Source organism: Daucus carota, chromosome 8 (assembly GCF_001625215.2).
Source record: "Daucus carota subsp. sativus chromosome 8, DH1 v3.0, whole genome shotgun sequence".
Lineage (NCBI taxonomy): Eukaryota > Viridiplantae > Streptophyta > Magnoliopsida > Apiales > Apiaceae > Daucus > Daucus carota.
In genome coordinates this window covers 10,751,317-10,777,336 of record NC_030388.2, presented here as the reverse complement: position 1 = coordinate 10,777,336, position 26,020 = coordinate 10,751,317, and the positions used below count along the sequence as shown (strand labels likewise).

The 26,020-nt window shown below is 34.9% G+C and overlaps 3 protein-coding genes across 3 annotated transcripts; 1 reads left to right on the top strand and 2 right to left on the bottom strand.

The window, feature by feature from the left end:
- Positions 1-2,908: 2,908 nt before the first annotated feature.
- On the bottom strand, positions 2,909-7,119 carry LOC108204051 (protein FAR1-RELATED SEQUENCE 5-like). The gene is made up of 6 exons (XM_064083694.1): positions 7,036-7,119; positions 6,163-6,220; positions 4,894-5,767; positions 4,292-4,568; positions 3,636-4,199; positions 2,909-3,520 (listed from the first exon to the last, which is right to left on the bottom strand). Exons 1-6 carry the CDS (start codon positions 7,117-7,119, stop codon positions 2,909-2,911), a joined length of 2,469 nt encoding a protein of 822 aa, XP_063939764.1.
- A 2,314-nt stretch (positions 7,120-9,433) lies between these two features.
- On the bottom strand, positions 9,434-18,329 carry LOC108192514 (uncharacterized). The gene is made up of 4 exons (XM_064083866.1): positions 18,285-18,329; positions 18,072-18,172; positions 9,647-9,725; positions 9,434-9,573 (listed from the first exon to the last, which is right to left on the bottom strand). Exons 1-4 carry the CDS (start codon positions 18,285-18,287, stop codon positions 9,526-9,528), a joined length of 231 nt encoding a protein of 76 aa, XP_063939936.1. The 5' UTR covers positions 18,288-18,329; the 3' UTR covers positions 9,434-9,525.
- A 3,229-nt stretch (positions 18,330-21,558) lies between these two features.
- On the top strand, positions 21,559-25,700 carry LOC135148465 (uncharacterized). Its single transcript, XM_064083692.1, has 5 exons — positions 21,559-23,065; positions 23,201-23,559; positions 24,075-25,149; positions 25,246-25,383; positions 25,495-25,700. Exons 1-5 carry the CDS (start codon positions 21,559-21,561, stop codon positions 25,698-25,700), a joined length of 3,285 nt encoding a protein of 1,094 aa, XP_063939762.1.
- The last annotated feature ends 320 nt before the right edge of the window (positions 25,701-26,020 follow it).

Below are 26,020 nucleotides of genomic sequence, written 5' to 3'. Positions count from 1 at the left end.
GGCTGAACCATCACAGGAGGTATTATTCACTATATTATTCACTATATTATGAAATAGTATTCAGTAAATAATATGTAATAATTCACTATATTATGCAATAGTAATCACTATATTAAACTGCAAGTAGAATTAAATTTTTAGTGATACGTGTTCTAAATTATGTTATATAACTTGTTTAATTTAGTGGTATACCTGGTATGATTTAGTAATACCACTAAATTAAACAAGTTTCTGCAATAGTAATCACTATATTATTCACTATATTATGTAATAATTCACTACATTTTGCAAAAGTAATGACTAAATTATTACTATATTCCTCAGGATATAGTTGAGATCTTGCGTAGAAAAGCACAAGATCTGTTGGCAGCAAAGTTTGAATTTGATGATGAGTTGAAGAAATCAAAAGAGAAATTCCCTGATAATGAGGATATCAAATCAATTGAGGAAATGATCAATGAGAATCTCAACATCAGAAAAGATGATGATTTTGTTCTTCAAAATTATTTTAATGTGGAAATGACAAAGAAGACACTTGCTCATGTAGACCTGGTAGAATATCTGCAATCAATCCGCCCAAAGAATAATATTTTTGATACTACTGAGGATGACAACAGCTATATACCATCTTTCTCACTTGGATTTGAGGATGGAGGAACTCGCGATCCTCAAGATTATGTAACTCCACAGCCACAAGTTCGAGAAAAAAGCAAGCGTGTAAAGAAAGTTGGAACATTTGCAAAATCACCATATCTTAACCGAGTGATAGATATAAAGTCAAAATTGAATAATTTTGACTTTGGTTTATGCATGTTTCTGGTGCGAAATCGGGATGATTTGTTGTAAGTATACAATTAATTTCCTTTTTGTTCCGCATTATTTTTCCTATTCTACAAATGTTAATAATATCTATTTACAGGGAGCCTGTATTCAAATGGAAAGAGGTGCAATGCATCAAGGAGCATCTACAAACTCTGAAGCCAACACAATCTGTCTATTACTCTGTAATAGACACATGGGCTACAATGCTTAATGACACTGAAAAGTACAAATCTGACAAATCGCCAATGAGACTTTTCTGCACTATTGGAGATTTGGTAATATATATATACTCTTTCATAAAATTTTACTATATTGAACTAAATGTATTACTAAATTTAAACTTCCTTCAACTGATATAATTTTTTAAATATCATACAGATTTTCAGCATTGATGAAAAGAAAAGATTCCCTGAGACTTTTCCGTCTTTCTGCAAAGGAATGGACAAAATTCTTGACACTTTCTCTATAGAAAAAATAGAGAAAACAGACATGGTAAATGTACAACATTTTCTTACTTAGATTCAAATTAATATAACATGAATAGTGTATAAAATATGTACTTGCATGTTTACAGGTCTTCTTCCCAATTAACAAGTTTCAGCATTATTACTTGATATGCTACCATCTAAAGCATCTTTCTTATTATATAATCGACAACATTAAGCATGATGGAGACCCCAAGCCATACTACAACAGGGTACCGGAAGTACTGGTAAAATTTTATATAATATTGCCCTATAACATTTGTTTAATATAAATATAAGGTCATATTAAAATATACTGATTATTTCATAATTTGTTGTAGCACTCACACTTCTGCAATTATCTGAATGATAAAGTGAATGCTAATTATTCAAGAAGAATCCGGAAACTTAAGCCTGTTTATCTGACAATGCCATGGCAAACTATGTACAATTCAAGTGATTGTGCGGTTTTCCATATGCGGCATATGGAAACATTCAAAGGGGATCCAAAAAATTGGAATACTGAGCTGTCAGTGGAAGGGGTAAGAATTTAATGAATTTATAATTCCTTCTCTCCTTAGCATCTATATTTAACTGTCTTTGCCTATTTCTACTTGCAGCCCCATCAGCACAATCAACTCATGAAGATGAGAGTAAAGTTCATTACAGCAATTCTCACATCACAACTTAATGAACTCAAAGATAATATTATCCAAGAAGCTTCTGGTATGTTTGTAAAAGCAGCAGAGATGAATCTTATCAATCTGGTAAAATCTGCAACACCAGCACAACAGCTGCAAGAAAACTCACCAGAATCAGGAAAGAAATCTGTGAGTTTTGCAGAGCCATTGATAGCATCTTTTCATGAAGTCGCAGAAGAGCTCTCTCAATCTCAAGAGGATGAACCAGAAGCTACTGAAAACAATGTTAATGAAGGACAGTAGATGAATTTAGATAATCATTTTACTACAAGTAGTAATCAATTATAGTCAAAATTGTAAAACTGTTGCGATGTGGAAGTTGAATTGTTGCATTTGGATTCAAATTGAACAAGTATTGGCATTTGGATAGTTTGATTGATGTATCTAGATTGGTGGTTTAAAAGATTATATATCCAGTATTCAAAATTGATATATAGAATGGTGTTTTACAATTGTTTTGTTCTTAAATTTAAAATCTTTACATATAGTATAGATTGTTGTTTGTATTCCTTTCATATATAGATTGGTGCTTTCAAATGTTTATAATGCTTCACATATAGATTGGGTTTTTGTTGTCTTAAATATGGATATTGTACAGGGAATACTACTAAAATGATATGGCCTTTCACTAAAAATAACTGCATATCACTAAATTGTACATTGGCTATCACTAAAATACACATTCAATACTACTAAAATTTGCATACTAAATCTCTGAAAATGAAAAGAAACATCACTGTACTAACTAAACTTGTAAATTGTATGAGATATAATAAAATCATATAACATATACTAAACTTATAAAATGTATATCATATACTAAAGTTCATAACGCAATTCATTACAAATCAACCTTAACAAACACATTGATATTTTTCACAAACTAATTATCATATAATACTATGAATCTTCAATAACAAATCAAGATTGGTTGTCAGCTCTTGCATCTGTGCTTCCTGTCTTCTTCCTCGGACAAGTTCTTGAATCATGATTCGTGCCCGAGCATTCCTTACACCTTCGGATCCTTTTGTTCGCTTTGTTCAATGCTTTCTCTCTCTCACTAATAAGCCGTTTAAAATAATTTCCCTTATTCTTGCAAACATTCGGCACAAGTATACTTACATCTCCAACAGGCTGTTCACCAACCATGGCAGCAATATGATCTCTCTTACTAAAATCAGCACCATCTCCACCACAATTTTCGAGATCAGTAGTAATCTGCTTTATGATTTTATGCACATAATCAAGCTTATCCATTTGAACTCCAGCCTTGTTAAGAGTTTGCCGAAAATCAAACCACAAATTAGTCAATTTCAATGACACTTGCTCCATTTTAAAAAAATCAGAAGATAATGCAACTGATTGAGATGAAGTGCCGCACTCTGCAATCTTCATCCACCGATTAAGCACAAGACTTCGAGGAAATTTTGTGACACCTATTTGCTTCAAACCACAAAACGCATGTCTACAAAGAATTCCACACATAACAAATTTTTTGCATGAACATACAGCATGTGTTCTGCTAACAGCTACCTGAAAAGACAAATTAACAACAAATTTAGATAATCTATATTATATTATACTACACAGACCACATTATCTTTAACTTACTACACAAATGCAACTTTTTAAGGAAGTTTTAACTTACTTTGAAAAGTTTATCTTTAACTTTCACATCCTTTATATCCAATTGAGTTACACCATCAACCTCTTCACTCATCCTTTTAATTTGCATTTCCAAGCAAGACGCCAAAATCTCTTCTTGTACTTTGTAAAAGATTGTCCGTGTAAACAAGTCAGCAGCATCATCTTCAAGAAACCATCTCGACAAAGTATTTGGTTTGCCTGAGTTAGACTCATGATCTAGCCGTTCAGTCTCATTCCGCTGCCTATGCATTGCACTCTCAAAACGTAACCAGAATTCACATAATGTATCACCTTGCCTGTGAAACTGTCCAAAGAAGAAATTTTCACTTTCGGACCTTGAAGTAGTTCTCATCAAGCCAAACATAGGATTGTCCCTGAAATACGAAGGAATCCAAGACTTCCTTATTTCGTACATATCTGCCAACCATTTATTATCTTCCAAATTGAATTCTTTTATCACTGATTGCCATCCATTTTCAAATTCTTCAATTTCCAAATTTGACGACCATATGTACTTTTTCATTTTTTCCATGAAATCTGTTTCTTTACACAATCGATTGCCAACCTGCAATTGTATAAAAAAAATACATAAAACAGATGGCTACTATAATATGAATGTAATTGAAATAAAATGTTACAAAAAACAGAAATAACTACCTTGATTGGAAATTTTTGCATAATATGCCACATACAAAGGCGATGTTTACTAGGAACCAAATCATTATCTCCACAAAATGAAACCGGCACAGCTACTTTCATTGCTGGACACTGATCAGTAATAAACACAACAGGATTTCGTCCCATAGCTTTGACAAATTGTTTAAAAGCCCAATTATAATGACAAATATCTTCTTTTGATAACAAACAAGCAGCAAATGTGACACATCTATCATGTTTGTCAACACCAGTAAAAGGAGCAAAAATCATATTGTACCTGCAAAACATAACAAATAAAAACAGTAAACTACAAATTCACTTATATAAAAGGGTACTATCACTAAATACACACAGTGCAAATCACTAAAAACCACACCACATATTACTAAAAAAGCCAGTAATAGACAATTGCTCCTAAAGTAAACATATACATCATCAAATAAAAAGGAAATAGTATACATGAGTCTCTGTAATTATCTAGTGACCAGATGACATTTTATATTACAATAGTAGATACACAACATCAAAATGTTACAATAGCAGATACAATAGCAGATAGTACAATAAAATATTATATTATTTAATATTCAATTTAAACTTACTTGTTTGTATCAAATGTGGCATCAAATGACACAGCATCACCATAAATTTCAAAGTTTCTCCTCCCAACTGGATCAGCCCAGAAAAGCATAGTTAAGTGACCCTCAGCATCAACTTCATGAGCAAAATAAAATGATTTGGATGTCTCCTGCATTACTCTAAACTTGTCAATCAACATCTGGCCATCCCTTTCTCCAACAAACTCCTTCAAATCCCTGTCAAAATTCCGAAAATCGCGTAATGTAGCACCAACATTAGCATAGCCACCAGTCATTTCCTTCACCAAACTAAACGTCTTGCTGCAACCAATATTAACCTTTGCAGCATCAAATACTATACTCCTCAAACCAACTGTCATCTCTCTACTAGCCCTCAGAAATTGCCTACCAGTTTCACTCGCCAATGTATGATTGTGAAGTTCTACAAAATTTAACACATAATATCTATTTTGACTCGTAATCTTAACAACAAATTTGGCTTTACATCCACATCTACGTGTTACAGTACGTCTTCCCCTAACTCCTTTAGCTACAACTTCATCTGAATTTCCAAACTTAACCTCATTAAAACCTTCTTTACTACAAACAAAGTGCTTCAATATTATCGTACCATCAGAATCTTTCTTTTCAGTTGCTTTTCGAACATCAAAACCACCCAATCTGCCATACTCCTTGTAAAACCGGTAAGCCTTTTCCAAACTATCAAAAACCTGATTACAAACTGGAGTATCAACTGCATCAACACAACTAGGTATATAATACCTCATACCACCAGGAGAAACAGTGTAATTGTCTACCGAATCATTACTTCCAGTTGAACAAACAGCACGAGAAACTTCTACAACACTAATATTCGATGAATCACCACAACTTGATCCTGAACAATAACAATTAAGCACAAAATCAACAACTAAACAAATCACAATTTTGAATAATTACTCACTAAAAACATATGAAACTAAACTACAAACTATATCATTATATAACACATTACAATGACTAAATCACAAAATTGAATTACTGCCTAAATCATAACAAAACACATGACAAAATTGAATATCAAAAAGTACTAACCGCATCATATTTGCAACTCAAAAAGGATGAAATCAGAAATCTAAATATGAATTATAAATCAAAATCAACAAAAAATAGAAATCCGAACATAATATCGAACATAAATCGAAGAGATGTACATATACAACAACGAACATCATAATCAAACATTAAAAGCTACTATAATATAAAAATTAGCCAAAAAAACCGAAGCTTTACCTTGATTCACACTGATTTTAGATAAATCCGATATAATCATCTTCAATTCGAAATCGACCTACGAGATGAGGCAGTTTAATGACTAAATCACTGATATCGAATGATGATTTCGTCGATAAGCTGCTCGAGAGAAGCTGGAGTGAGAAACTGTGGAGTCTATTGTGTTTACAGAGAGAAGAGCAGTTGAAACCGTTGTAGAGAGAGAAAGTTCCAGCCGTTATGTGAATAAAAAATAAAATCTTTGTCTTTTTATATTTTAATAATTTAACTAAACGTACGGCTGTGATTAAAACTAGGGATATTATTTTAGTGGCTAGGATTAGTTCCTAGTTTTTATTTTAGATGAGGTTTGTATTTGATCAAAAGCCTATATATATATATATATATAGAGAGAGAGAGAGAGAGGGTTACTCCAGTGAGAACTTCTTAAAATGAGAACCGTGAGAACTTCCTTAATTTATCATATTTTGGCTAATCTAAACATCAAACTAGTGGGTGCCCAATATAAAAAATGTATATAAAACTAGTCTCTTCCTAGCTAGTCAAAAAAAAAAAAAATTCAAAAAAAAATTCAAAAAAAAAGGTCCACTGCCACGTCATCAGTGATTTTTTTTTATTTTTTTTATTTTTTTTTCGGTTAGCTAGGTGGAGACCTTAATGATATACATTTTTTGTGAAGGTGCCCCTGGCGGGGCCCTTCAAATGAATGAGATTTTGATAAATTAAGAAAGTTCTCACAGTTCTCATTTTAAGAAAGTTCTCATTTGAGCAAGTGCCTATATATATATATATAGAGTTTTACTCCAATAGAAACCTGCTTAGTCTAGAAACTAAAAACCAAGCTGAAATATCACTAAATCCTAAAGCAGATACCACTAAATTCTTAAACAACATCTCCACCTCTATCTTCACCAACCCCACCTCCATCTTCACCAACCCCACCTCCACATCCGCCATTGCCACCACCTCCGTCGTCACCTCTTCCATAACCACCACCACCTCTATGCCACCCGCCTCCTCCATCTCCACCTCCATTATTTCTCTAACAACACAATCTCCACCTCCATCTTCACCAACCCCATCTTGGTCGCTGCTTCAACCTCCTTCAGCCCAGTTCATACTTCTTTCTCCACCTCGGCTCAACTTCAAAACGCGGCGGAGCCGCCACTATTCCGGCAACGCTCCAACCCCCTACTTCAAGTCACCCACACCTTCGCTACAATCATCCTTCCTCCATCTCTACCTTCACCTCCACCATCTCCACCACCGTCACCACCATCTGAATCGAAAACGTGAACAGATCTGGAGATTTGAGCAGTTTTTCGAACATATATGGAGATTCTGGGCTGTTTCTGCAAGTTTTCACTAATTCTTGCAACGCATATCACTAAATCCTAAAGAGAATATCACTAAATTGTTCTGCGAATATCACTAACTTGTATTGGTTTCTAGTTTTTATTTTAAAAGTGGTTTCTATTTGATCATGAGCCTATATATATATATATATATATATATATATATATATATATATATATATATATATATATATATATATATATATATATATATATATATTATTGCTCAAAAAAGAACACCCTTAAAAGAATAACAATAGAATCTCATCTAAAACTTGAGTTAAATTATAATTTTAAGCTAATTAACCTTTTATTATGAATGATAATAGTATCTACATGTTTAACAACAATTATGAATTAAAAATAACATGATTCTATGTGATATTAATCATGCAAAGTATATATATATGATTCTATTCAGGATTCTGTTTTGGATTCTATTCTGCATTTTATAATATTTCATATTAATAATTTTGCTGAGTTTGTATGTTACATTTCATATATTAAGTTCAGTTAGTGTTTAACTATGTAATTATAATCTTAACAAATCATTTTTTATGAAAAATAATGTGTTATGGTAGTGTTCTTTCTTATTCTTTTTTAAAGTGTTCTGTGTGTAGTGTAACTCATATATATATATAGGGAAGGGTTCTGGTACAAACTTACAAACTTTTTTTGTTCAGCACATATATAACTTGAGTTCAACATTTTCTAAGATATTTTGTTGAAATCGATTAAAATTGTGTTGGAGAAGTACATAAACTAATTTTTCAATGTAAGAACTAAGTTAAACGTATTATATAACCAATATTTATCTTTCTAGATCCTACCCAACCTCAAGAGGTATAGTTTAGGCATCTCTATAACTATATTCAACACAATGATAATTAATGTTCTACACCCAATGTTGAACCCCAGTTACAAATGTGTTGAATGCACGATTTATCTATGCGTTATTTTTAAAATTGTGATGTTTTTTCGATAATTTTCAACATAAATACTTTCTATAACTAAGGATTAACAGGTTGGGAGAATAAAAAATTTTAAAAAAAAAGTTTGTTAGTTTGTAACTTAAAAAAGTTTTTATTTCATTTTTTTCATAATTTTGTTTAGAATTATCTAATGACAACATTAATATACTAAATTTTAGAATATTTTTTTATATTTTACCCAAAATACATTGCGGGAAATTAATTCCGGTCTTCGCAGTTTACCCATTGGCTGTTTGTCTGTCTTCAAATTTTACCCACATAAAACAAATTTTAGTTTCATTTCGGTCCTTTTTATAAGTCACTTAAACTTGTGGCACATAATTTTATGTCTTTTTATCACTTGCTTAAAATTATTTTCTCTAAAATTATCTTTTTCTGAATTAAAATATGAGATATATATTTTTATTTTAAGAAATTATTAAAAAAAATATTAATTCTAAGTATGTGACCAAATCGCCTAGATTCATGTGTAAAAAGTCAAAGTGACTGACATATAGGTAATAATTTTAGTTTTAATCTAGTTGGACAACACAAGAATATGAGTTCATAAATCCAATTATTGTTTATTACAGATAAGTTGGGGGCGTAAAAAGTTGTATACTTGTAGGATCTCTCAAAATGATAAAACCTTTGAAGCATAACTTTCTGAAGAAAAAAAACACTCTACGGTGTAACATCTTCTTACTGTTAATAAGCTTTGATAAGCTGACTTCCTGTTAAATATCTGTCAAACCAACTTCTTGATTTAGAAAAAAAAACTTATTAATTACTAATTTATGGGTTATTAGGAATGTCTAGTGCACCACTAAGAAAGTTTGAAACAGGCAAACAGCATACCAGTCTAAGAAAATATATAGTTCTTCTGTTCGAAGCAAACGACATGCTAACGACATGAAGCTGCTACTATTACGAAAAGTTGTTAACAAAGAAAGCTATATCACTTAAGCAAAACTATCCATCATGTATGAATCATCTCAATAGTTTGGGGAAAGGAAAATGCATGGTCAGGTGCAGAATCAAACATAGACACCAGAAGCAAGAAGCAAGAACAAGGATCCAAATCCCTGCATGAATTGCAAGTTAACTTGTCAACGATCTATATATCAATTGGGTCAAATGAAAAATGTTACAGCATACCAGGAAGACTGACGCTACTGCTCCTGTTGTAAGCTCTTTAGCGAGACTGCGGTTTCTCTTCGAAGATGTGGCTTCATATCTACAAAAGATGCATGAAATGAATTATGATTTTACGATGGCTTATATTCTCTGTACTTGCATGTTTGCACTTGCACCTCAACACTGGCTTCCTTGGCAGTAAAAATAATTTTGCCACTTTGAATAATACAAAAACATATTGAAAACTAGCTATCTTACAGTCAAACCATGGTTAGTAGATGTGTTGAAAGTCGAAATACTCATGACTCCAATACAGATACAAGTAAACAGAAGAACAGTGACAAATACAGACTTGGCAAAATTAATTATTGCTCAAGTCCTCATTAGTGGTGCCGAGTGTAAAAGTCAAAAATACCCATATTTGGAACAATGCACTCTCAAGTCTCACGTAAAGTACTATATGATGCCGCAAGATAATGGTCACAAATATGGATGAAACATTTTGTTCACTTCCTTTTATAGGTGTTAAAGCCTTTTCATTACAGTATACAAGGCATCATTGTACTGCAAATTTTCAGGTATTGTAGTACTTGAGGTCAATTATATGAACCATCACTGGACCTTTCTATGGTGATTCACACATATATTGAATCATATCAGTCCCTAATAGCAAAATAATCTTCTACATCTCAAGCCTGAAAGATGCATACATCTACCTTTTCCTTGTCCAACACACTGGAAATTGTAGCACGTCTAGGTGAGCATTTTTGTGTATCTATAATTTTTTTTAAAAAAAAGAGAAAGACAGCACTGACATGTAGAAGTCAAAATAACATTATATACAACATAGTTTAGAGCATTTTTTATTCTTGTTCGAGTCTGAAGCACATAAACCAACTAACTTGAAAGGTACATCTAGAGCACAGAAGGCAACCTAATGTTAAGTGGAAAATCTAGTTCTTATTAATCTGACCTCATTAGCCAATACCGAGGGGTTAGATGCCACTTGCATTCAATCTATCTATTACGAAATGATTGCAATTTCATATGTCCGGAGGTAACAATTCAGAATGGAGTCTAGACACCAAATGTCATAGAATTTTTCAACAACCAGGCAAGTTTGGATGCAATTGCTTAGGAAATATAAAGATATAACTAGATGTACTATGATGGGTAACGATCTAGCGTAATGCTCTAGAAAAACGCAAGGTATGACCATGCAAACAAACCTTAAGCTATTCATAAACATACACATTGTGAACAATGAAAATATTATGGGGCCAAATCATTGAACGTGTGATTATATACAAACCTACAAACAAGACACTACACTTTAATAGACCTAATTTTATGATAGCAGATCCACACGAAAAAATTCAAAATTTTAGTAACAAAAATAAAGAAATGATTGAAAATTATGTATACAAACTACAAAAATAATCCAAAAGTAGAATTCACAGGTGCTCCAATATATTGAGATAACTAGTGATATAAAACTGAAATTTATACCATTGGTTATTCAAAAATTGAAGTCATAATAAGATAGAAGATATGTTCTAAAACCCATAATTCCTTTTGCTTATGCACATGCTACTGTGTACCCGTATCAAAATTTCAAGTTAGATGAGTAGTGCAATTATAAAATTAATATTGACCTTAATTTTTTTTTTTTAAAAAAAAGGAAATTGGAAATAAATCGATCAATGGTTTATAACTCCTCCAAGAGTTATTAACATTATCTTCAAAAACATTATTATTAAATAGACTCTTAGTCACTTAAGATACAGATTTATCTTTGAATTACTCTGCTGCATCTTGACATATAGACATATATCACTATAAAACTGTGAGAAGAGCCTTATATTAGTATAAGCAGTAGTAAGGGTAGAATGGTCTATTTCTTAGACATCAGTCACAGACTATTATAAATAGCCTTGTAATGTTTCTTTTGAGGTCATGTTGAATTTGAATATCAGAAATGAAATATATTTCCACCACTACTTCTCTCTCTTCGCTCTCTTGATTCTTCCTAATTGATTTTCCCGCCTTGTTTACTTGTATATATACAAATACTCTGTAACAGTTTTGTTCAATACACACAAATATTTCTCATTTTTCCTTCTACCATGCTCTCATCTTCTCCCTCTCTCTAAACTCATACACTGTTTCATTGTTCTGTTGCTTGTATATAGTCGAGTTTCACATGGTATCAGAGCAGTGATACGATCTTCCCTCTTCTCGATTCTTGCTCTAAAACCCTAACTTTCTCTACAAGTTATGTGTTGTTCTTCTAATTTCTCATCTAATGCTCATTGATTCCCAACTACATGCTCCTCGTACTTGGGAGACTTTTACCACTCTTGGGATTTTAGAGATGGACTAAGAGACTGTTGGAGATAGTTAATATGTTATTCTCTCCAAAACTTAGCCAAGTACAAAACACCTTTTGGAGTTGCTCTTAGTTCACACTAATATCCTAACTGATTAATCCTAAAATTACCAATACAATTCTTAAAAACATATGTGTTGTAAATTATCACCACATATTTAAGCTAGAGAATTTTGATCCTTATATCGCACTGGTTTATATATAGTATATTACTCGGCATTAACAAAATGAAGTTCTCATGCTGAAATCATTTAATCAATCACACAATTATTATTAAAATTAACATTTGCTTTTCATGTTTTTTTTTACAAACAAATGATTTTATTACGACAAAATGCTTAACAAAACAGACACTGAAACTCAGCCGGGACAAATTCCCGAACTGTCAACTACAATTTGATTGTGAAACAAACATATGTTTTTCATGTTAAATCAACTCCTGTAAATACATATAGTGGCTCGTTAATAATAAGTCAACCATATTAAACATAGTCATGTACATGTGTTTATCGGGCAAGAAACTAGTACCATTGGCATTTAAGAAACATTGTTTTTTTTATATATAATTGACAAGGATTAAAGAGTTAGTGTTCTATTTGTGTAGAAGTAATTGCTGTAAATTTACCAACAAAATCTTCATCTCAAATAAATTTGTGATTGCATTTTGTTGTAGTCTTAAAGGTGCAGGAATCGCTCTAACCTATTAGAATGCTTGGTATTGTAACTATTATGTTGTTATCCGACTACTGTTTAAATATGTGTTATATATTTTGGAGTACCTTGAGTCCCTGACTACAAATTCCAACTATAAATGTAAACTATAAGCTTCACCACACATACCAGTATTGTAGAGCTACTAAGACAAAACTTAAAGAGGAATGCTCCTCTGTTACACTGTTCCACCACATCTAATTTTATTATTAGCATTATCCATTTAGTTTTATGATATGCCAGCTGTCTTGTAGTAAAGCCAAACCTGTAGGGGCTCTATTATCTTTGCTGAAACCGTTATTGTTAGATTCCTTTTGTTTCTCTCCCATCATTGATATAATGATGGCATGACAGACTCGTTACATTTTGAGTGTGTGAAATATATGGTGCATTGACAGCTACTCATTTCTTGTTGTTCATACTGTTTCATCAGATTCATATTTGCATTCATTTTAGTCAATATGGTATCAGAGCATGAGTGCACATATAGATCTTGAGCAAAGCTGTAGCTAGTATCTTCATTTCAATCTCACTTCATTTTTTTCTGAGTTCTTTTCTTTTGCAAATCGCTACGATGAATGGCAATGGAAGGTTCAACTTTGCAGATATGCAAAACCCTTTGTTTCTTCATCCTTCAGATGGGCCTCTGTCGATTAGTGTTGCAAAACTGCAAGGTGCGAGTGATTACAGAAGTTGGAGGCGTTCTTTTGAGATCCAACTTTCCTCCAAACGAAAGCTGGGTTTTGTGAATGGCTCTGTGACACGCAATGATGCAGATGAGACTCAAGGACAGCAGTGGGACACATGCAATGATCTTGTAATCTCCTGGATCCATGCTAATGTTTCTGAAAACATCAAACGCTCTATTTTGTTTATCAATTCTGCTCACGAGATTTGGAAACAACTTGAAAGACGATTCCAACTGAGTAATGGAGCCAGAAAATATAAGCTAAACAAGGAGTTGTTTACGATTTCTCAGAATAAATTGAAAATTAATGAGTATTATACTGCTGTAAGTAGCCTATGGGAAGAAATAGATTCCATGAATCTGTTACCTGTTGTGACCACAGTAGCTCGTGATGTTACTGTCTTACTTAGAGCCATTGAGACTCAAAAAGAAGAAGCTAGACTGTTTGTGTTTTTGAATGGGCTTGATGATTCTTATGGTGCCTTAAGAAGTCAGTTGTTGATGTAACAACCCTTGCCCATTGTTGAAGCAGCATGTGCTATGTTACAGTAGGAGGAGTCTCAGGGGGATGTTGTATCCATAGTGGAAGCTGAGCACACTGCAATGTACAGCAAAGGTCCTGGATCTGGTTTGAATTGTAGTGCTTGTGGAGGCAGGAATCACACAAGTGACAAGTGTTGGGCTGTTTCTAGCTATCCAAAGTGGCATTACAAGTATAAGAAGCCTCAATAGACCAACAACACCATGGTTCCTCGGGCTCAAGGCTCAAATAAATGGTCTGGCAACAAGCAACATACTCAGAAAATGGCAAATGCTGCTGTTGTTCAAAGTCAGTCTGATGATGCCAACCCAGAGGTCACATTCACTGCTCAACAGCTGGAGCATCTTCTCAAATTTATGCCTGGAGCTAGTATGCAAAGAGGCTCAGACACAAGGGGGAACTTGAAATGGGATTCTCTGGTATGGTTTCTTGTAATCTGTCTGTCACTAATTCTCACTCTTGGATTATTGATTCTGGAGCTAGTGATCATATGACTGGGTGTCTAGATAAGCTCTATAATATTCGATCTGCTGGTTCAAACCTTACCATCACATTACCCACATGAGCTGTTTCTCATATTACACATATAGGAGACATGAAACTTATGAATGGTCTTGTACTTCATAATGTTTTAGTGGTTCCTAAATTTAACCATAATCTGTTGTCTATTCATAAATTGGCTAATGATACTGGATGTACTGTGAGGTTTACTCCTGAAACTTGTGAGCATGTGGATTCTACAAAATCTGCTGTAAATACACTTGGGAAAGTCTATAATGGTCTTTACTACTTGATTGATTCTGATGCTGCCAGTTCAAGTATAGTGAACAGCTTGGTCAACTGTAATGCTGCTGCTGTAGATGTGAATCTCTGGCATTTGAGACTAGGCCATGCCTCTGTCACCAAGATGCATCACATTTCTCACCTGAAAGGTCATGTCCAAGCTACTGGTCAGGTTTGTCTCACCTGTCCAATGTCCAAGTTTCAAAAATTACCTTATCCAGTAAGCTCTTCTCATGCTAAAGAACCTTTTGCATTGGTACATTTAGACACATGGGGGCCTTATAAGGTCTGTACTAGAAATAAATTTAAATATTTCTTGACCTTGGTGGATGACAATACTAGAATGGCTTGGTCGTATCTCATGCAACACAAGTCTGATTTTTTGACTTGCTTCAAAGCCTTCTTTAAGTATGTTTTCACTAAGTTCAAAAAGTCCATCCAATGCATTAGGTCAGACAATGCTCCTGAATTTGCTGATGCATCAAGTGTTATTTTCTATAATCATAATGGGATTATACATCACAAATCATGTGTCAATCGACCACAACAGAATGCTCGAGCTAAGAGGAAGCATAGACATGTTTTAGAGGTGGCTAGATCCTTGAAATTTCAATCAGGGTTATCTTTATCCTACTGGGGGGATTTTGTCTTGACTGCAACTTATCTAATTAACAGATTGCCTACTCTTGTTCTGGGCAACAAAACACCTTATGAGATTTGCATCAAGAGGAAGTTGATTATGATAATTTGAGAGCTTTTGGCTGCCTGGCTTTTGCCTCTAATCTAGCCACTATAACTGATAAGTTCAGTGCCAGAAGGGTCCCCTGTGTGATGATTGGATATCCACCTGGTATAAAGGGCTACAAACTTTTAAATCTGTCTGATATGCAACCTTTCATCAGTAGAGACACTACTTTCAATGAATCTATATTTCCATTTAATTCTTCTTCTGGCTCTTCATACAGTCTTCCTCATCCTATGTCTATGCCAAACACTGTTGCTAGTCCCATTCAGTTTATTGATTTGGATGAATTTGTTGTTACTGAGGAAGAACAGCCTAGTCCTCAGCCTTCTGTTGAGACCTCCACTCAGGCAGCTCCAGTCCTCAGAAAATCATCTAGGTCTGTAAAACCACCAGGCTGGCTAGGTGATTATGTTCATGATTTATCATCTCAGGCCAATGTTGCTACTGTCACTGACCATTTGGTTCGTACAAAATTCAACTGCTTTCTGGCTAATTTCACTCTCATACAAGATCCAACTACTTATTCTCAGGCTGTTAAACATAGTCATTGGATTGATGCAATGAACAAGGAACTTGAAGCTCTAGAATTCAATAATACTTGGGAGGTGACAGAGCTACCACCTGGAAAGAAATCAATTGGCTGCAAGTGGGTGCTTAAGACTAAATTCAATGCTGATGGGACAGTGGAAAGATACAAGGCCAGACTTGTTATTCTTGGATGTAAACAGACTTATGGGGTGGACTATTTGGATACTTTTGCTCCAGTAGCCAAATTGACTACTGTGGGAACATTACTTGCAGTAGCTGCTATTCAGGATTGGATTGTTGTGCAGATGGATGTCACCAATGCCTTCTTGCATGGTGACCTCCAAGAGACTATTTACATGAAGTTTCCTCCAGGTTACAAGGGCATGAGATCCAGAATCACAGCTGCTGATCAGTCTGTTGTCACCACACATTTAGTCTGTAAACTACTCAAGTCTCTATATGGTCTCAAACAGGCTCCAAGAACTTGGTTTAGTAAGCTGTCTTTAACACTCTTGACTCATGATTTTGTTCAGTCTAAGACAGACTATAGTTTGTTCATCAAGTCCACTGCAAATTACATTGTGTTGGTCCTTGTGTATGTGGATGATTTTTTAATTGTTGGGGATTCTGCTACTGAAATAGCAGCCTTAAAGAAGATGCTGAGTATTAATTTCCATATGAAAGATCTTGGGGCTGTGAGATACTTTCTAGGTCTTGAGATTGACAAAACTACTCAGGGTTATTTTATTTCTCAGAAGAAATACACTCTGGATTTGTTGAAAGAATACATGGAGAATGCTTCTCCTGTCAAGCTTCCAATGGACAATCATCTTAAGCTCACAGCTGCAGAAGGCCTTCCTTTATCTGAACCTCACCCCTATCAGAGACTGCTAGGTAAGCTTATCTACCTTACAGTCACCAGGCCAGACATAACCTTCTCTGTTCAGCAGCTCAGTCAGTATATGCAGTCTCCTACTTCTATTCATCTTCAGGATGCTCACAGGATACTAAGGTACCTTCTAGCCAATCTAGGTCAGGGTATTTTACTGGCCAGTTCTTCAGCAGTTCAAATTCAGGCATACTGTGACAGTGATTGGGCCAGTTGTCCAGTCACTAGGAGGTCTACTTCTGGATTTTGTATTTTTCTAGGCAACTCTCTTATTTCTTGGAAGTCTAAGAAACAATCAGTAGTGGCCAGGTCAACAGCTGAGGCAGAGTACAGGGCCATGGCTCTAACTTCTTGTGAAATTACCTGGCTCACTGCACTCTTGAAGGACATGGGGATCACAGATTTACCTCCTACTATTCTGCAGTGTGATAATAAAGCAGCCATTGCAATAGCTGCTAATCCGGTTTTGCATGAAAGGACCAAGCATATTGAAGTGGACTGCCACTTCATTCGAGATAAAATCAAGGTTGGCACAATAGTTACTCATCATGTTCCTTCTCATTCTCAGATTGCAGACATTCTGACCAAGCCAATCTTAGTCAAGCAACACTACAGTCTCTTACACAAACTTGGAGTTTCACCTGCAGTTCTGCTTGAGGGGGAGTAAAGAGGAATGCTCCTCTGTTACACTGTTGCACCACATCTAATTTTATTATTAGCATTATCCATTTAGTTTTATGATATGCCAGCTGTCTTGTAATAAAGCCAAACCTGTAGGGGCTCTATTGTCTTTGCTGAAACCGTTGTTAGATTCCTTTTGTTTCTCTCCCATCATTGATATAATGATGGCATGACAGACTCGTTACATTTTGATTGTGTGAAATATATGGTGCATTGACAGCTGCTCATTTCTTGTTGTTCATATTGTTTCATCAGATTCATATTCGCATTCATTTTAGTCAATAAAACTCAAAAGACATACAGAAACGTAATAATAGCACCAAACAGTCAATATCCTTTTGCGTTTGAATCAAGTACATTCGACACACAAACAATAATCAAGACCTCAAATACACCTCGAATACAGACGATATATATAAATAAAAAAATTGTAATTCACAAACAATTAACAGTTAGTTATTTCGATATTCGATCTCGATGAGACAACTTACATGAAGAAAGAAGCAGTGACAATCAACCCGATCGCGAGCATAAAAACAGCCAAAGTAGGGTACCAAACCACCGGCACTGGGCTTGAGATTGGCTTCAAAGACTGAAAAAGAACACAGATCACACACGATTCGAATAGATTAGACCCTAATTACATGATTAGAACCACAAATTCGAAGCAATTATAACAAAAATTCGTATTTATATATACGCACCATTTTGGATCCGAGAAATAGTAGATACAAATGCTACCAGTTGAATGGCTTTGATTTTAGTCGTTGCTGCAACTGGGTGATGTTAGTTATTTATTAACCTTTTTACTTGGGCAACTGTTGTTTCAGAGAGGGAACAAAATGGGGTTTCGGTCTTACGGGTCTGTTGTATGCATATGTGGGCTTGAAGTCCGTATCGTAAATATATGTTTAAAAGCCCAAACTCCCTGTCACTATCCGGAGTCCGACTATTTGCTCTGACCCCAATTTTCAGGGATGGCAAAATTTTCGAAACCAACCGATATCTCACTGAACCGTTCCAAATGATTTTTACCAAAATCCGATTTTAATGATTTAATTATGAGTTTGGTTTTTAATTTTAAAAACTGATTGAATTTAGTACGGGGTTAGTTTTTAAGCCAACCGAACCAATACTGACTCGAATATCTGAAAGGCCTTATTCAAAGGTATATGTCTAATCCTATTTTGTACAACCAGTGATAACTCAACTAGTGTCTGATAACCACTCAACTTGTAACTCAACCTGGAATCGTCTCTGTTAAGTTATGATAGTAGATAGTAGATAGTTTAGTTGGAATCAGTTCAAGAAAGTCTAGTAAATACAAGAATCAGAATGTCAGAAGAATTCCAAGATTTCTGTTGCAAGCCACTGGAAGAAGTTCATTTCATATGATCAAGCCTCAGTGTCAAATAAATTGTGTAGCAGTTCAAGGAGTTCAGAAGGTACGAAGATTCAAGTATTTATTTCATCAGAGATTCCATATGTGTACTGAAATGAAGTTGAACTAGAAGACAAAGATTCGAAGACCCGACCACAGCTCAAATGTTTAATTGATGGAGAATATTCAATTTAGTTAGGCACAGATGAACCAGACAGTACATTTGTGTGTCAGCTATTTATATTGAATATTTAACATCAAAGGAAGGTGGTCGTTCAAGCCGTGTGATGATCAAGACGAAGGCTCAAGACATTTGCTTTCTGGAATATAGAGTTTTTAATTAATTCTTTGTTAAATAATTAATCTCTATTAATTTATTTAGTTGTTAAATTAATTCAATTAGAATTAATTTGATAATTAAGTTTATTAATAAGTTAATTGATTTAGAATTAATTTACAAAAAGAAAGCAAAAGAAAAAAAGGCCAAAAGGAAGGACAAGGAGACCGCCACTCAGACCTGTCTAGCTATGGGAAAAAGAATTATCACCAACGCAATGGAGTGTGATATATTCTTAATGCTGGAAACCCGGTTGGAATTGATTTATATTTTTCAAAGCAAAAGGGATCCGGTTCCAGACCCACAGGAGACCGAATCTTAGACTTGTCTGACTATGAGGAAAAAGAATTATCACCAACGCTATGGAAAGTGATATAATCTTAAAGCTGGAACCCCGGATGGAATTAAAATATTATTTGCAAGGCAAAAGGAGTCCGGTTCCTGGCCCTCTAGAGACCGCAGCTTGGACCGTAAAGATTTATTTATATTAATAAATATTTTAATTAATTAGAAAATTATATTTATAAATGTCTAATAATATTAGATATTTATTTATATAATTTCTGGATTAAATTAAATATTTATTAATTAAAGATTATAAGCTGTGCGGGATTAAAAGCAGTTCTAAGGGCTGGCTGAAGGACGAAAGTTTATAAAGTAGCGTACTGCCGAATGTTGAATGAAGCAGCAAGACAATTCAAATGAATTGTCCTACCGAAGCTACACTCCACTGCCCAGACAATCCCTTGGAAATTGTCTGACCGAATCAAGGGTGGTCAGCAAGACAATTTAATTGTCTTGCCGTTTCCTTCTTGTGTGGCAGCAAGACAATCCTGTTGTCTTGTCTTGCCGAGAGTCTCACTTTCTGCAAGACAATCCAGTTGTCTTGTCTTGCCGAATGCAAGGAGGTGTGCAAGACAATCTCCAATTGTCTTGCCGTTTGTAGTGTTTGTCTTTCTGACAAATAGATTGTCATACCTTCCCTTCTAATTGTCTTTCTGACTTGATTAAAGCTTGGTAGACAATCTGTGATTGTCTTCCCTTGCCCCTTTTTGTCTTGCCCAAGCCTAGATTGTCTTACCCTTCTTGTAATTGTCTTTGCTAGCTTGTAATTGTCTTGTCTAGTGATTGTCTTGCATGTACAATGCTTTGCCTATAAATATGGCATCCATTCTTCATTTTCAAGTGTTCTTCTCTTTGATTTCAAAGCATTGTTAAGCTTTCAAGTTGTTCGTAACTTGCTTGTTATATCCACAGTTTTCTGTGCTTTGATCACTCGATTGTTTTAATCCCTAAATTAGAATACTTCCTGTCAAATTTATTCTAAAATATTTAGTGGACATTAAAACTGAACCCTTATTAATTTAATAACGACTTTCAAGTTTAAATAACTTTTTACTTGAACCTTGTTTATTTAATTAATTAAAATCTGATTATCCTGTTTTATCCAAATCAGATTTATTCCGCGCGATTTTTTGTGACGATTGTATTCAACCCCACCTTCTACAATCGTATCGGGACCTAACAATTGGCATCAGAGCGGTTGATATAATCTACCTTATCAGATCCTATACTCACTCTGAAAATTTCTAAAAATTCCAAATAATTTTTTATTCGAAATAATTTTATTCCAAAAATTATTTCTGACTGAAAATTATTTTTCCTTCAAAAATCCAATCTTTTCCCAAATAATTTTTTATTCGAAATAATTTTATTCCAAAAATTATTTCTGATCGAAAATTATTTTTATTTCAAATCTTTTCGCAAATAATTTTTTATTCGAAATAATTTTATTCCAAAAATTATTTCTGATCGAAAATTATTTTTCTTCCAAATATTTTTCCAAATAATTTTTAATTCGAAATAATTTTTTTTCCAAAAATTATTTTTGATCAAAAATTATTTTTCTTTCAAATCTTTTTCCAAATAATTTTTAATTCGAAATAATTTTATTCCAAAAATTATTTCTGATCAAAAATTATTTTTCGTTCAAATCTTTTTTCAAATAATTTTTAATTCGAGATAATTTTATTCCAAAAATTATTTTTGATTGGAAATTATTTTTCTTTCAAAATCCAAATCTTTTCCCAAACACTCAAACACCCAATCTTCTACCATGTCTACCGCAAAAATTAGCAGCATTAAAATTCCACCTTTTGACAAGGCTAATTTTGGTCTTTGGACGAGACACATGCTTTTGTTCCTCCAGGCGGCGAATAAAAAATACATAAATATTTTGACAAAGGGTCTTTCGCCCCCAATGAATATTATCTTGGAACATACTGAAGATGGAGTTACTATTCCTCACAGAACCTATCTGAAAACACCTGCTGAGTTCTCGGATGAGGATAATGAGCTGATAAATCTAGATGTAACTCTACAGCTCATTCTGATCGAATCATTGGATCCAATAATGTACAATAATGTTGTCAATTGTACAAGTGCTAAGCAGATATGGGACACTCTGCAAATTATCAATGAAGGATCTGAGGAAGTACGGGAAAACAAGAAGGAAATTCTTGTGGCTCAATACGAGCAATTTGGTTCTAATCCCGGAGAAGGAATTTCTGAAGTATTCATCAGATTCAACAATTTGATAAACAATCTGAATCTGAACGGGAAATACTACGACAACAAAGAGATGAACCTGAAGTTTTTGCTGACACTCCCTGAGCATCTGGAGCATAGGATAACCGCCATCAGAGAAAGCAGAGATTTGACAGAGATCTCATTGGAACAGCTGTATGGGGTTCTGAAAACCTATGAATTGGAACAGGCTCAAACTAAACAGAGATACGGATGGGGAAAAACGATCAATGCGTCTACATCTATCAGTAATTCTACTGCCCTCGTAATAGAATCACCTATTGTGAAAGAGCGGAAGGTTGTTGTACCTTCTAAATGCACCCAAGAGTATGTGGTTCCTAAAATTGGACATACGTCAACAAGTATGGGTGATGATGAATTCTACTCTGTGGAAGAGTTAGATCAGCTTGAGGACGAATCTCTTGCTATGTTTGCTAGGAAGTTTGGCAACGTGAGATTCAGGAGGAATCCCTCATACAAATTTAAATCTTCTGGTAATAAATTCCAGAAAGAGGGATCTTCGTCCACTTCAAAAGGGGCTTACAAGACTGGGATGGTTGATCGAAGCAAGTTTAAATGTTTCAACTGTGATGAGCCTGGTCACTTTGCATCGGAGTGCAAGAAGCCCAATCAGCTGGCAAAGAAGAAGGAATCTTATGACGAGCTAAAGCAGAAGTATGAGGCTCTGCTAAAGAAGCATCAAGGCCAAAGCAGCCAAGGAAAGTCCTATGTGGCCAAAGGGAAAAGCTGGGATGACACAGACAGTGATGAGGAGGAAGAGCGGGGGAATGTTGCTCTAATGGCTTTCATGAAACCTTCTACACCTCCACATCACACTGGCGGATTTCCGGTAGATCCTACTTGCCCTAAACTATTTATGCAATTAGGACTTGAACGTGATGATGCTCGTAATAAGCTGAAAGCTTTAACTCTAGAACACAAAGCTTTAAAGCTGGAGGTTCATGAGTTAAAGTTAAAAGAAAAACTAGTGCTCACCCCTAAAATTGAACAACTGACTAGTCAGTTATTGACTCAGACTAATAAAGTCGAAGTGTTAGAATTTAGGGAGAAAAAGTTGAATGAGCAGTTAGCTGAAGAGAAGGTTAGGTGCCTTGCTTATAAGGAGTCGACTAATATTGTTAAGAACCTAGTGGACCAACAAGTGATTAAAAGGAAAGTTGGTATAGGTTTCGATTACAACAAGTCGGTAGGTAAGGCTAGTAATATAACTCCTTTTGTTAAGAGTGCTGAAGACAGGGGTATCCCACATGTTTTAAAGGATGCTCCCAAACCTTTATTCAAAACCCCTATCGCAGAACCATTACTTGATATGCCCGTGATTATTCAATATGAAATGAATTTAGAGGATATTGAGAATGAGAGGGAGATTTTGGCATCTGTAGAGCCAATGCAAGTTGAGGGCACATTCAGTTCGCCTAAAGCTGGCATAGGTGCCAATGGCTTAAAGAATAATTTCAACAAGCCTAATAAGTTTGTTAAATGCATGAATGGTAACAATACATGCTCATCTACCAATAACATTAGAACTTCTGAAAATGTTAAAGTAGAAACTATTAAACCCCCTGTTGTTCTGAATAACATGCCTACTGTTCCTTTAGTTGATATGTGCCATAAACCTTGTGGTGTTGATAATTGCATGTTGTGTGCGTTTAATGTAATGTCTGCTTATTTCAAAAGTATGCATGCTAGCAAAGAAAACACAACACCTAGAAAGCACATGAATAGTAAGTTTGCAAAAACCAAGACTGCCGGTCCTTCTCCTATCAAGAAGGATACTTATGTTCCCAAGCCTAAACCTAAAGTGTTCAAGGCTGTTTGTAGGAAAGTAAGTACAGTCAAGGTGGATGCTGATGTTATTCGAACAGGATCTGTTGTCAAAGCTGACAAAGGTCAATTCTTTAAGTATGCCGGGCCCAACCAAGTTTGGGTTCCGAAGAAGGTTTAATTCATTTGATATGTGCAGGGAGCCAAACAAGGTTGAAAAGGTTGTATGGATCCTCGATAGTGGATCTTCTAGACATATGACCGGTGATAGAGCCCTGCTATCAAATGTGATTGAGAGAGCTGGCCCGATTGTCACCTTTGGAGATAACAGCAAAGGTCGTACTACGGGATATGGCAATTTATTTGCTGGAAATGTTATTATTGAAAAAGTTTCTTTGGTTGAAGGACTCAAGCACAATCTTCTGTGACAAGGGATTCCAAGTAAACTTTGTCAAGGAGAAGTATTTGATATCTCACACTAAAGATGACCGTCTTGCTCTCTGTGGAGTAAGAAAAGCTAACTTATACTTAGCTGATCTCAATTCAGGTGCCAATGATGAAGATAATTGTTTCTATTCAAAGGCTTCACCTGAAGATAGTTGGCTATGGCATAAGAAGCTGTCTCACCTTAATTTTAAAATTGTAAACTCTTTGGTCAAGAGGGATTTGGTGAGAGGACTGCCTCCTTTGGAATTCACTCTACAAGGACTTTGTGAGGCATGTCAGAATGGGAAGGCTAAGATAGCATCATACAAAGGCACAGACACCAGTAACATTACTGAACCACTTCAACTATTACATGTGGATTTATTTGGTCCAGTCAATGTGATGTCTTTATCAAGAAAGAGATATGCCTTGGTGATTGTTGATGACTTCTCTAAGTTCACATGGGTTTTATTCTTACATTCTAAGGATGAAACTCCTCAATTGGTAATTGATCTTATCAAGGAGATCGAGTTGGATTCGAATGATAAACTTTGTGTCAGAGAAATAAGTTCAAATAATGGAACCGAGTTTAAGAATGAAACTCTCAACAGATTCTGCTCTGACAAAGGGATAACAAGACAATATTCAGCGTCAAGGACTCCGCAACAGAATGGACTAGTAGAAAGGAAGAATCGTACCTTGATTAAAGCTGTAAGGACAATGCTAAGCAAATCAAGGTTGCTCATCTACTTTTGGGCTGAAGCTGTGAATACTTCTTGTTATACTCAGAATCGAACTCTGATCAACAAGGAACACATGAAAACTCCTTATGAGCGTATGAACGGAAAGAAACCAACGGTCAAGTACTTTCATGTATTTGAGCTAAATGCTATGTGCTTAAGGATGGCAATGAACATCGTGGCAAGTTTGAACCCAAAGCACTTTAAGCAATTATTTGTTGGTTATTCTCATCAAGCATATAAGGTGTTTATCATTGATCAATTACAAGTCAAGGAAAGTGTCAACGTTACTTTTGATGACACTAAACTCCCAAGTATCCAATTTGAAGATCCATCTGAGTCACTAAAGTTTGATAATTATCCTGACTCAGACTCGGATGATGACGATGAATAACCTGATGCTGCAACAGGTAATGAGACTAACAATGGTGATTATGATCCAGGTAATGGTGGAGAAAACAATGGAAACACTGTGGACTCTATTAATACTAGTGGTGGATCATCTAGTCAACCTGGCAGCAGCTTAGGGGGAGATGGTGGATCAACTAGTCAGAGTCAACATCACAATGATATTTCTGGCGAATCATCAAGATTAAATCTTCCAAGAGAGAGGATCTAAAACAAAGATCATCTCTTTAATCTAATTATTGGTGATCCAGATGTTGGTGTTCGGACTAGGAGTGCAACTCAAAATAAATGTCTATATTCGGGTTTTCTATCTCAAGAAGAACCAAAGAAAATTGAAGATGCACTAGCCGATCCGGATTGGGTTCTTTCCATGCAAGAAGAACTTAATCAATTCGAGAGACAAGAAGTCTGGGCCATGGTTCCAAGATCAAAGAAAAAGTCTGTTATTGGAATTTGATGAGTCTACCAGAATAAGCTTGATGGTGATGGCATTGTTGTACGGAACAAAGCCACACTGGTTGCTAAAGGTTACTCCCAAGAAGAGAGAATTGATTATGATGAAACCTACGCTCCAGTTGCACGTCTTGAGGCGATCAGAATTTTTCTTGCATTTGTTGCACATTCCAACTTTAAATTCTATCAGATGGATGTGAAAAGTGCATTTCTGAATGGAAAGCTTGAAGAAGAAGTATATCTAGAACAGCCCCTGGCTTTTAAAATCTAGAATTTGCTGATTTTGCGTACTTCTTGTTTAAAGCTGTTTATGGCCTCAAGCAG